Below are 13,562 nucleotides of genomic sequence, written 5' to 3'. Positions count from 1 at the left end.
TGGGAATTTTTATGGATTTTATGAAGGATTTACAATATCTTGATAGGTAGGGTCAATGAACGTGGGAGTTCAAACTGCACATTTTTGACGTTTTCATACATGCACTATTAAAGTGCATGCTCTAGTTTCTGCTACAAGTAGGTCACACAGCTGGAAGTTGATGACGTAGCGAAAGCCTTTTATTGGGAAATTGGGCGATTTTCGGCATCCATACGTACAGGTGGAAATCACTGATCTCTATGGAAGAACAAGATCAGAGGTGAAAATGAGCTGCTTGGTGGAGGTCTGTGCTCTCACAGAGTACATCTCTAGCTGGTCATGTCATTGTTGAGATACTGCGTTCACAAAATTCGTCAGAAATAAATGGGAATAATAAAAGACGATGATTCCGTACAGTCAGATACAATACCTGGTAGGTAATACACACATAGCATATCACCTAAATATATGGCATACATTGCATCTAGACATTCTTTAGGCCATGTAAGTGATGATCAGGGTACAATAAATCAACACCTGAAATGTGATCATCCACGTGCATTGCATAGGTCATCTTGCTTGATACATTTCATTATAATTCATGGAACAAACATTCTTAAAGGACAAGTTCACCTTCATACGTGGATAGAGTGAATGCAGCAATATAAGTAGAACAAATCAGCGAAAGTTTTGGAAAATCTGATAATCTGTTCAAAAGTTATGAATTTCTGAAGTATCTGTGCAGTCACTGCTGGATGAGAAGATTACTACAGTGGAAGATGTCACATGCTTATAACGTTACGGAAAAGATAGAGAAAATGTCACAAAATTTTTATTCTTTAAAGAAAGTGTATGTATTTCCTCAACTTTGTCACTGATATATGTTAAGGGTAACATCATTCAAATCCCTTCTGAAAGAAGCAAGTCAAGTGTTCTATTATTATGTGAGAAAAGTAAAAATATGTTTACTTTCTTTGCATTTTCTTTATATCATTCTACACATGTGACATCACCAGCAGTGACTGAGCAGAAACTCTGATTTTCCTCAAACTCTCACTGATGCATTCTTGCTGCATTCACTCAATCCACATGTACATGAATATGATGAAGGTGGACTTGTCCTTTAAATTTTTACCTGTTTTGAGCTCCACAAAAGTATTTGTGTCAATATCATTCTTATTTTTGCCCTGGACAGGGAGTCGAAGTGGAATGATAGACGGGACAACTACAGCACCAGCAGCCATATTGATGACTGATGTTCAAGATGGCAGTGGGGCAGATGAGACAATCGTTGCAGTGAAGCAATAAATCTGGATATAACAAACAAGAGACAAAACAATCAGGCCAGTAATCAATTACAAACAATAAAAAACAAATCAGAAATATGTAGAATGTTTGCATCACAATTCATCGATGAATATTACATTCGAATTACGCAAGCTTCCACATTAATGTTCTCTCTTTATAATGAAAGCAACTGATACAGTTGTACAAGTGTACAATAAGCCGCAATAATTAAAGCTGCCAAATGTCATGAGATACAAGTGAACACGTATTTCACAACTTTTCAGGGGCAGACGAACTATTCATGTTGTCATTTCATCACATATATTCTGCCAAGATAGAGGAGCTCTACATAATTTGGAAGATAAAACAGTTAGCCTGAAGCTCACAAACAAAGCAGCATTGTACTCTGATAATTACATACAAACATTGAAAAAGAGGTGTGAAACCTGGTCTTTAACTAAGAAAACATGCAATGCTTCGACACACTTTGCGACAAAATCAAAATAAAGTAGACAAATTGAATCAAAAAGTACCAAAAATTAGATAACAAAGTACCAATAAGAATAAAAAAACAACAAATGCTGTTGGCACTAGTTAGTAGAGGATTTGGAAACTGTCAGGAAGTGAGATAATGTGGATGAGGCATCATCTTTTGTTGAAATAAATGCATTGACAGCCACTTAATAGGAAGTAAAACGTATCAGTGAGTTTAGGAAAATATTGAAACTCTCAGTATCGTTCTTGATGGAGTAAGAAGACCACTACAGCACATAAAATAACATCAATTTGTTGTAACAATAAGGAAAATATAGGAATGCAACAATATCTAATTTTTCATGAAAATATGCATTCTATCAACACTTGTTACTGACACCTGCAGGCCAACATACGCTAGGAGCAATTATATCATCCCCCATGCTTTCTGAATCTGAAAGAGCCAAGTCAAGTGTTCTTTCATTATATTATGCTAAAACAGTGACAATATGATGACATAAATGGTATCCCGGGGTACCAAATAAAAATCAGCCATTTTGTTGAATTAAATCATTTTTTTTTTTTTAAGGTTGTACCCCGGGTGCCACAAAGTAGGAAATTATTTTGGTGGTGGAGCTAGCGCATGCTAGCCACTGCACTGCCCTGCACTGCCCTGCACTGCACTGCACTGCACTGCACTGAGCACACGCTACTGTAAAAGTGGTTTCTTTCGCGTACAGAAACTTTCGCGGTTTCCATCGGTGCGCACTTTTTCGCGTTGGTTTAAATTCGCGGTCGGTAATGATAGCATTGTACAAGCGACAAGTTCAAAACATTTTCACATGATGTTAAATTTGCGGTTCAACCTCAAAGTGCGAAAAGCACAAAAATAAAACCACCGCGAAAGAAACCACTTTTACAGTATACAGCGTGTCCCAGAAAAAACGAAACCAGATTTCCATGCAACTTTCTACTATCGAAATCATACATTTTCTTTATAATGAGATATATATCAATGGAAAAATAAACTTTTCTGCTTTCATTTGATGTACAACTTAAAGGGATAGTACAGTATTGGTTGAGATGAGAATTGGGCTTTTAACTTTTTGAGAGATACCAAGAAAACACTTATGGGCAATTCCAAGGTAACTGACGTTACGCGTAAGGATTTTCATGAAATTGTTTACCTTGTAGTTTTGTGAATGAAATCACCAGGGGCTTGCAATTAGCATTGATGAATAAGTTCATGAGAATGAAGAAATAGGTGGAAAGTTTTTCTCTTAAACTGCATTTCTTATCACATAGCAAGTGAAAATGTGTCGGTAACTGACGTTACGGAAAAAGGACATGGGAAATTATGGTGTGGATTTAAATGGAAATATCTCATGTCCCTGACTTTTAACCTTTATGTGTTTAATATGGCAGTACACTTAGGTTCTTAGGAACAGGTGTGCAAAATAATGTGCACTTTAGTTGTCTCCTTTTAGCGCCATGCCAGTTTCAGTGAAGGCATGACGGTAACTGACGTTACGTAACTGACGTTACGCTTACATTTGCCATAGGGTTTACATATGCAAAATCATGATTGGGAATAGCTTTGTGATTTTTCATAATTCTGACCATTCAGAATGATTTGTTTGATATGGAGTCATACCTTGGTTCATCAGTCATAAATACACAAATGAAATGAAACATTAGTCCATTTTCTTTGTGTTCTATGAAAACTTAAAGGTAAACATGTCAGTAACTGACGTTACACATACTTTGCCATGGGGTTTACAAAGAACTAATTTATTTAACAGGTTATCATACTGCTGCAATATACCAGTAACAATCCCAGGCAACAACTTAGCAACAAATTAAAACAAAATCTAAAGACGCAAATAGGTTGGGCCCTTGGGGGGCAACCCCCCCCCCCCCCCCATGCCATAGCACAGTTGGGCAAAAATAAAGTAAATGCACAAGAGGATATTTCTTGACATTTGTCTTAAGATTGAATTCTAATTCAACATTTATGATTACACAGAGCCATTAATAGATTAAGCAGTTCCAAGTATAAATACATGTATATTGACATGACTAAGGGTTTTTTTTTTTTTATTTAATGAACAGGAAAGTTTCTATATCTAGAGTGCTCCACCCATAATACTTTGCAGTACTACACAAAACATGCATATTTTTGTGCTTGAAAAAAAAAAAATCAAAATATATTTCAGGTCATGGGGAAAACACACTTATCAACTCATAAATATGCATAAATATATATGAAATCTATTATGATGTATTTCTTCTTCTTTTCTTTATTTTACTCCTTCTCCTTCAAGGCATTGTTGGGGCCATAAATAAAAAAAAGGTCTCCATCATCAATCGATTTAAATGAAAAGTGTAGCACTTTTAATATTTCTCTGTGAAGAAGAAAAATAAATGCTTTTTTGGTCAAAAGAGCATTATTGGTTTATTCCTTGCTTGAAGTAATTTAACTGTTTTTCTTTTCCTTTACACTGATATATCACGGCTTGCAAATACATTCCAGATACCAAGAAATCAGACTTTGCAACGAAAGAATTCTAAGATCAATATAAAAAAAAAAATCTTCCTGTTCATAATTATCATGTATTGTATTACAAAATGTCCCTGCATGAATAGAAGTAATCAACAAATACACACTGTATGAACATTTTTTTAACCCTAGAATCCCCTCTCACTTTGAGCAACATCAGTGTTAAGTTTCAAACAGTAATGAGTACATGCCTTACGTATCATAATACAAGATGCGCCATGTTAACTACACCACGCATTTAAGTGCAAGAGAAGAAATATCTGTTTGTGCATTTGCCTTGAGGTAGAAACTTGACTTAGTTTCCAGAAAAAAAAAGAAAAATGCTGGCAAAAGCAAACATTGGTGAAGATTGTAAATGTTGGTATAAAGCTGTGCACAAGTTTGCATGTTAACCACCTTTTCTATAAAAAAACAAACAAACAATCATGTCACTGATTAGACCTACAAACTTTGGTAGCTTTATCATCCCGTAGGACTGGGAATGTACTAATTTGAGTGCATATACTGCATGTGGCAAACTAAACTTCCAGATGATTTAGCCTTAAACTTGTGCTGAATCAAAAATCGAAAGCTCAAGCCCCCTCCCCCCCAAAAAAAGATAATCATGGTAAATGAATGAATAAATAAATTTAGAAATAAAATAAAATGAAAAAATATATATATCCCTGGACGTACCATGGTAATGACATCATTCCCTATGAAAGGGATTGCTGCTCTTTGTTGTAAGTTGACTTCCCAGATGTATTGAAATGGCCAAGAGTCAAAAATTTTGCCTCAGTTATAATTACTGTCATGGTAACTGACGTTACATACTCGTGTATGAAGTTTCAGTAACTGACGTTACACATTTTGTAGTGATCATTTTGACTCTCCAGTATGCCAAGTATCCTTATTTCTGGTATTGAAATGAAGGCATATGGGCATACATTAGAAATCCCAAGTTACATCATAAAGCTCACTTTCTTTGATGAATAAAGTTAAAAATTCCTTGTTTTTGGTAACTGACGTTACATCCATCATTGTCAAAGTAATTAAAAGTTTTTATCAAATTCTTTAAAGCAACCAGCTTTTCTTTTCTATCGTGTGGTAAAAGACTTCTCTGGTAACTGCATACATATAAAAGATTGTTGTTTAGAGTACTAATAAAGTGGATATACAGAGAGTAAGTTATGCCACAATCCACTCTTTTCACCATTGAGTTATAGGCATATTTAGGCAGCCATTTTGAAAATCAAAATGGCCACTTTTATTGAAAAACATAATGATTCTTAAAACTTCAACTCAAGTACTGTCTGAAAATGTATGGTGTTTGAAACAAATATCATTCTGAATTTTTGGCACCTGTGTCCTAGTTACCATGGAATTGCCCTTATGATATTGAACAGAGCATACTATTTTAAGAGGAATTCAAAGTTTATTTGATGAAAATCGGGTTTGGAATGACTGAAACATCCAAAAACAAAGTAAAACAAAGCGATCGTAATAAAGTGTGGGTCCCACACTTTATTAGAATGGCTCTTTTTGGATATCTCAGCCATTTGAAAACCAATTTTCATCAAATAAACGTTGAATCCTTCTTAAAATTACATGCTCTTTCATATTTCGTAAGAGATTTCTCATTATCTCACTTAGGAATGTTCAAAACATGAACCCCCTCCTCAACCAGTACTGTACAGTCCCTTTAATGTTCATTGTTCTTGCATGACTGAGTTAGAACAATGAAAAGTGATGCTACCAAATTTTCATTTGCACGCGCAAATGGTGATTTTAAGTTAATTTTTCAAACTTTTAATGTTACGTTTTCGAAAAACAAAGTTCATAACCCAAATATTTTCTTCTTTCATATATGAGACCTTACATGTCAAATATAAATAACGCATGCTTGAGAAAAGTTTGTATGAAAGCATGCTTCATTTCTACCAATTCTACAGATAGTCGAAGAAAACAAGCATTCAGCTCTCCTGACTTAGCATTAGACAATGGGCTCATTTGCACCATTGAATTCACACAAAACAACCGCAGTGCTACAGTGAATCAGGGAGGTGGATATTCCACCTCCCTGAGTGAATGTTGTTCAGGAGGGTATTTATAGAGAATGCTGTATGAGACGGACAGCCCTTTGTTGTTATCTATTTAGAATAAGCTATGAGACATGACCAATAATTGAAGACTAATATCATGAGTATTCTCAGGCTGCACGCAGTCCAATGGCTACGGGAAATCAACATTACAACAATGATACACATTTTGATGATTTTATACCTCAAACTTATTTCACTGTTTTTATTCCTCTCTACATTTCCCTCACGCGTGGTTAGTCCTTCATCACTGACAGGATTTTGAAGTTTTTGAAGGGGGAGGCGAAGCAGAAAGAGAGGGTACATCACTTTATCTATTACTGAACTTGCGCTTCTAACATTTCAAAGGTGCAAGTGCAGGGCAGAAAGTCGTCTTTTTTTTTTGGGGGGGGGGAGGGGCTCGGGAGGTTTTTTTTCGGTCCGTTACTCCCATCCCACCTTCCCAAACATTCCCCTGATGAACACCCTTTGCTCTGTAGTTAGCTGCATGGTCAGGCAAGCTCATGATCACATGCTAATTTACGACCCTCTTCACAACCGAACCATCTGTAACATTCCCTTTTACCCCCTCCCTTCATGTTTGTGTAAATTCATTGAAGCATGAAGGCCATTGTTATCTGCCAAGTCGGGCAGGCGTCGGGAAAGTTAACTGTTCCTTTTTTACTATCTATCTATCTGGGTAAAATGTAAGGATATTTTCAAATCAAATTTTTTTGAGCAGGCGTTGATCATTTTTTACGCATAGGATATCAAATGAAAGGAAAAAGAATGGATATTAAAGCTATGATTTTATTTTTTGCAAAAGATTGCTGAAAAAGTCTAAAAATTTATTTAAAGTCGCCATTTGCTCGTGCAAATGAAAATTTAGCAGCACCACTGTCTATTGTTCTAACTCAGTCATGCATGAATTATGAACGTGTTGTGCATCAAATGAAAGAAGAGAATTGTATCTTTCAATTCATGTACATCTCATAGAGCAAATAATACTATGATTATGATCGCAAAGAATTGCAATGAAACTTGGTTTCGTTTTTTCTGGGACACGCTGTATTGCTAGCACAGTATACCATGTATGCATAGTATCACATGCAGTGGCATGGGCATGGGAATGACCGTAGACGTACACACAGTGCATGCATTTCTCTGCAGCTGTCCTCGGGTAGATGTGAGGTGGCGCTTCACAACGTGGTACCCTGGGGTACTACATGTACGGTACCCCGAGGTAACGTGTGATGCATCATATGTTGAATATTTACTGCACAAATGGCCCTTGTGAAAGTATAACTGCAATACATGTTTACATAACCCCGGGGGGCTGTGAGTGTAACCAGTACGTGTTGGGGTTGCTGGTGAGGTTAAACTTCTGTATACACCATATATTTAGCGAGTCCAAATTTTTGTGAATTGGAACTTTCTAACATTTTTGCGAATGGTTAAATTCTAGATCGTGAAGTACCAGTATTGACCTAAGAAATGTATGTCTGCACGTTATCACTATGATATTATGGTGGATGAATGTCATAACATTTTGTTTTTAAATTCGCGAATAGCACCCAACTGGCAAAATTCATGAAAATAAAAACCTCACGAAATATTTGGCGTATACAGTATACACCATGACACATCACTGTACAGAAGTCACACAGTGTCTATAGATATGGACTGCCGTGTAAAGTAAACCCTGGTTGGCCATACTTGTAATTGCTGCATTCTCTCAATCCACATAACACTATTTGGGTTCTTCGAACTACTTCTTCTTCTTCTTCCTCTTTTTCTTGTCAGTAGTCTGCTCCTTTCAGCCTTGAAGATTCTTGTAGCACTTGATGACAGTGTGTGTCATAGGAGTAAGTAACCAAAAAATACCAACCCCAACACGTAGTTAGTAACAGCGCCCGCGACGGGGTCAAGATAAGGCGCATGTGCCAATAATTTACACAGTGCAACTGGAAAAAAAAGTTCTGCTTCAAAATCAGCTGCTGCTGCCTTCCGTCAGCAGGAGATGAAAGGCAATAACTGAGGTTCCATTCCCTTTTGTGCTTCTTCTTCTATTCTGCCTATAGTTCGTCCTGAAGATTATTGCAGGAGGGTGAAATTAATTTTTAAAAATGAGAACAAAAACAGGTGAAAATCTAATACTTTAATAAGAATGGAAATATAGGGCTCCAGCTTTAGTTGTGAAGTCAGTTGAATATCCAATGTACTAAATCTTTAAATTGTACATGTGTGTAGCAAGCCAGTGCAGCAGCAGTAGAGTAGAAACTAATGTTAGAATGGAGTCCAATGGGCCAGAGTCTTGATGCATGGGCTTCCTATCCTACCAAAATCTCATCCTTATCATATTTTTGGTTAAAACAAAAGAAATAAAAAGAAAAATTGGGGGGATCGCGTGCGCCCCCTTTAATTTAGTAAAGAAAAAGGTGCCTCTCCCCTTTACAGAATTCCTGGATCTGCTAACTGCCTTTGTCTATAGAAACCCCTGCCTGAACGCTCCTTCACACATTTTATCTAACGTTAGAATATTATTAAGCCACTTGAACATGGATTGCAGCTTGATTTGACCAAAAGATCGGTCTGTATCTCATGATCTGGTCGTCAGAAATAGTTCGGAGTATCCTTGACGACCAGATCATGAGATCTCCGTGGAACTGTTTCGCAGAGACTGCGTCTGGCTTCACGGAATCCCCTCCTACGTCCTATACGTAGGAGAGCGATAACGTTAAAAAAAAAAAAAAAGATTCTTCCATCCAGATGGACGAGACAGATATTTCTTGATGTACCCCAACAATTAAATTTAACGTTAAACATAACCTAAACGTCAATTTCGGTATGGTCGCCACTGCGGTAAGGTCGCCAGACATTCACATCGCATGTAACGCGCGCCGCGATCGGAGATCAGGTTGGGCGACGGATTTTCATCACTCTCAAAATTCATTCGTAATTCACCTTTTTCCTCCGTAAAAACACAAATAATTGTAATCAAAATATATTTTACCATATGTAACAGGTGATAAAACCATTTTTAATGCGAGGATGTTTTTGATTTAGAATGGATTTCAGGTGGCAGATTAAGGGAGATTTTCAAACGCGGTGACCGACAATGCCTCCTTCATTGAAGCGTATGTATAAGTACACATGCTAATAATATGTGGCAGGCTATGGGCGGCGAACTAATTCAGTGCCGATATTAGTTCGCCAGCCCGGACGTGCATAAAAATTACACACAAGTGGCGACCATACGATAATTGACGCTACAATGTAGTGGTGCACATGTGCAACTGTGTAGTCTGTAGAACCAGGGGGGCGTTTCATCAACGTTTGTCAGCGCTGACTGACAATTTCAGCAAAATCCTTGGTTTTGATTGGATGAGATGCTCTGGTCACTAACTGTTACCCTGTTACTATGGTGACTGTCATGTCAGCGCTGACAAACGTTGATGAAACACCCCCCAGGTCTACGTCCACGTGCTTAATTAAGTTATGTAACATTGTTACGGCGCTGCGTTGCACATTCAAAGAAGGTACAAATTCAATATCAATCAATCAATGATCAAATATAGATCTAGAATCTAATTTCTACATCATGGGATAAACAAACACAACATTTTCCATCGATCACTATAATCAGTGGCACTCCCAGATCTTAATACGAGCGAGTCCTAGCCCGACCAGACGCCGCAACGTGCGGAGCACAGCTTCTTAACGACAGGGCGTGCGCCCGGCACCCAGGGCAGGGCAGGGGAAGGGCCCTAGCCTGGAACTGTTGTCCAAGCGTTACCGGAGGTTAAAATTACGGACGGGAATGGAACTTTGGACAAGGAAACTGCTCCTAGATTCCTAACTTACAGCTGCAGAGTAGAGATGGAGTCGGCCGAATGCTCCTCTCAGATCAGTGCATGGTGAGTTCAAGTACCAAAGATCGGTATGTATGTTGTGTATACTAAAGATCGTAGTGTTGACATTCTGCACAGAGCAGGACGCGAGCAGGACAGGTTCATTCTGCGTACGGTGTATGTATGTGCTAGCTAGCTCGCGTAGGATTACTCAGTAATTTGAACATGATTCGACTGAACCACTATTTTAAAGGGGGAAAGTATTTACAGATAGATCATTAGATCTTAGGATTTCACATTATGGACAACATTTTCCGACAAAAACTATTTCAATATTTATTTAGGTGAATAACAAAAAACATATACAGTATTTCTAAACTCTGAGTAATCTATTTGCTGGTCTCAAGAGTTTTACAATCAGTCCTGCTTCCACCTCTTCAAAGAATGGCAAGGCGTCGGTTTCCCCAGCTGCAGGGGACGCCTGACGCCTTCTCCCCGCTCTCTACTTGTACAGGTGTACAGTGTACTAACCCGGTGTGGATTTTGTCGTTCCTGTCCCCCGCCCCCATTGACACCTGATACTATTACCACGGGATGCACTTAAATAGCTAGTTTTTGTCTGATATCAACCAAAGAAAATGAGGTCCTTTGGTTGCTTTCTTCTAAACATTTAGTTTTTAATTGCTTCCAAGTGGCTATTTAAGCTGCATCAAAATGTAAAACATGAGAGATACAAACAAAACACTACAGGGTTGCTGAAGTGTTGGTCCCTTTCAAGCAAGTAGATACCAGATGGTATATTGGCTACCTATGTGATGAAATTAGAGACTATTGATCTCCCCTCGGTCTAGACACAGACTTTCACTACCGGTAATCTTTATCCTTCCTACGAAAGATAAAAGAATATAGGTCCTATTCCAACAAACATATCCATGTTGGTTGATTACAATTAATTCTGGATATTCAGACAGAACTGAAACAGAAACAAAAATTGAACCTATGACTTTTAAAGGACAAGCTGAATGTTACACCCTCCCTCTCCCCCTCCTTACAAAGTCGTCACTTGTAAATAATTTCATTTCAAACAAAATTGCAATTGCAATGGGATATTTGAATACTTCATAGCGACACAAAATCAGTGTAACAATATAATCAGTGAAGGAAAATACTGTCAACTAAGTATTAATAGCAAGTAATAGAGTTGTTTGAAATGGAGGGGGCTGCCAAAAAGCAGGCAGGAATATAGTTTGCAGTTTCCTTATTTAAAAAAAGAATGCTGAGCTAGCAAAACTTACCTAGGCAAATTGCCAGAGGGGGGAAAAAAAGAAAGAAGGACAAAAAGAAATCGTAAATGAGACACACACGTGCACACACACACACACACACAAGCACAAACACAAGCACAAATAAACGGGAGGCAGCTCTCTTGTAAAATGAATAGCAGAAAAAAAGATAAGCATGGGTGGAATAACATTTCAACTCTAGATATTGTCATGCAGGATGTATTATATAACAGTTTCCTGTTTTACACATTCATGAAAAATTCAAAAAAAAATGTATAATATCCACAACTAAATCAACATATGAAGAGTTTGTTCGCAAAAACCGATAAGTCCATATTTGCCAAATGGAGATATTTGCGATTAAAGGTCAAGAAAAATAAAGAGAATAATAAGAACATTTTGGTTCTTTTGACCATAACTTCAAAAATGTACCTCTATATGTATGTAGTGACCAATATATCATTTAAAAGGTATTATTTTGTACCGTACTTTATGACAGAGACCATTCTTCAAAATTTTCAAATATGGACTTATCAGTTTTTGTGAACAAACTCTTTATATGATATAGGTGACCTATTTCAATAAGACTTCAGCTGTATTTTTCAAGTTTATACTGAGTCTGATCATGGAGGGACACCTCACTTTCATTAGTTTGTTCTCACAGCTATATATTATAATTTCTTTCAGTTTATCTTTTTTTTGTCAGTTATCTACACAATCAGTAACCAATTTTAATCTTGCTTATATTTGTTATTTGCTCATCGTTTACAGATTGATATTTGCCAAAAACTATTCTCTCTGGTTTATTCATTGTTTTTCTTTAAGATACTCTTTCATTATATTTTCATGATTTCTGTTATTTCTCTTTTTTCATCTTTCTTCATCGACTGTCACTTTGTACATTGACCAGGCGGGAAGCAGTAGGCCCTAACCATTGTAGCTCATGGTTTTACAACCTGTTCTGTTGTCTGTGATCTTTGTTTTTGTTTTTGTTTTTAAGCATGCCTTGCTAACAGGATATGAAGCATAGCAAAATTCTTGTCTGACAAACACACAGTAAGTCTCTGAACCCTATTTAAGCCCAAGCTTACTTGACCTTTCTCAGGCCTAAGGGGAGGAGACACATTGTGCACCACTCCCCATAAAAATTTCTCCGTTAGGCTATTTCATAATATTATGGCTTATATCACTGACATATCTGGCACATGGGTAGAGCAATCCACACTCTATATGGCCCTACCTTTGAACTCTCTCAAGGTTACTATGATAATAATGATAATAATAATAATAATACAGGGTACTTTTGCAGTAGAAGAAGTGAGTTATGAAATACAAAAATCCTTACACATACATGCATATGAAAATGAATGACACAATAATGATGATGAAAAAAAAATCATAATATACAATTCTACTGGAAAACGATTACGAACAAATGAGTCTTGAGAGCAACTTTAAAGGAGTCAATGTTCAAAATGTAACGGATAGCTTGAGGAAACTGATTCCACAGGTATGTTCCAGCATGTGCAAATGACCGATCCCCCATGATTTTTTTATTGTCTTTTGAACAACAAGCAATCTATAATCAGATGACCTTAAACATCTGGGAGGACTAATATAAAATGTCAGCAAATTAACATTGTACTCTGGGGCATATGCGTGTATGCAATGAAAAACAAATACATTTGTAGTAATTATTTAAATACAATGCGAGATTCAACAGGTAACCAATGCGATGAGGACAAAACAGGGGTAATGCATTTCTCCTGGTAAGGGTAGCAATGCGAGCTGCTGAATTTTGCAACTTTTGTAACCGTGAAAGTTGAGATTGTGGTAGCTGGTAGCTGAAATAAGAGTGCATCACCAAAGTCAAGTCGGGACGATATAAGAGCATGAACTATTTTCTCTGTGGCTGATGAGTTAAGTACTTGCGAATTATGCCCAAATTGCGTAACTGATACCTCAAGGATTTACAGACAGCAGAGATCTGACAAACATGGACATTGTAGAATCATTAATAATACTCCAAGATTTCCACACGATTTTAGATGGAGCAATAACCACATCATTG

General features: G+C 37.2%; 1 protein-coding gene across 1 annotated transcript in view; it reads right to left on the bottom strand.

The window, feature by feature from the left end:
- LOC139740743 (double zinc ribbon and ankyrin repeat-containing protein 1-like) overlaps nucleotides 1–10,241 on the bottom strand; it is a 76,573-nt gene extending 66,332 nt beyond the window's left edge. Inside the window, exons 1-2 of the mRNA XM_071651311.1 lie at nucleotides 10,222–10,241; nucleotides 1,115–1,289 (exon numbers count right to left, since the gene is read on the bottom strand). Coding sequence (XP_071507412.1) covers nucleotides 1,115–1,223 — 109 coding nt within the window. The 5' untranslated portion in view covers nucleotides 1,224–1,289; nucleotides 10,222–10,241. The remainder of the gene's footprint in view (nucleotides 1–1,114; nucleotides 1,290–10,221) is intronic.
- Between the last annotated feature and the right edge of the window lie 3,321 nt (nucleotides 10,242–13,562).

Source organism: Diadema antillarum, unplaced genomic scaffold (assembly GCF_040938485.1).
Source record: "Diadema antillarum isolate AM-2024a unplaced genomic scaffold, OU_Dant_1.0 seq00000876_RagTag, whole genome shotgun sequence".
Lineage (NCBI taxonomy): Eukaryota > Metazoa > Echinodermata > Echinoidea > Diadematoida > Diadematidae > Diadema > Diadema antillarum.
The sequence above is the reverse complement of the archived record's forward strand: the minus strand, read 5'-3'. Positions and strand labels throughout refer to the sequence as shown.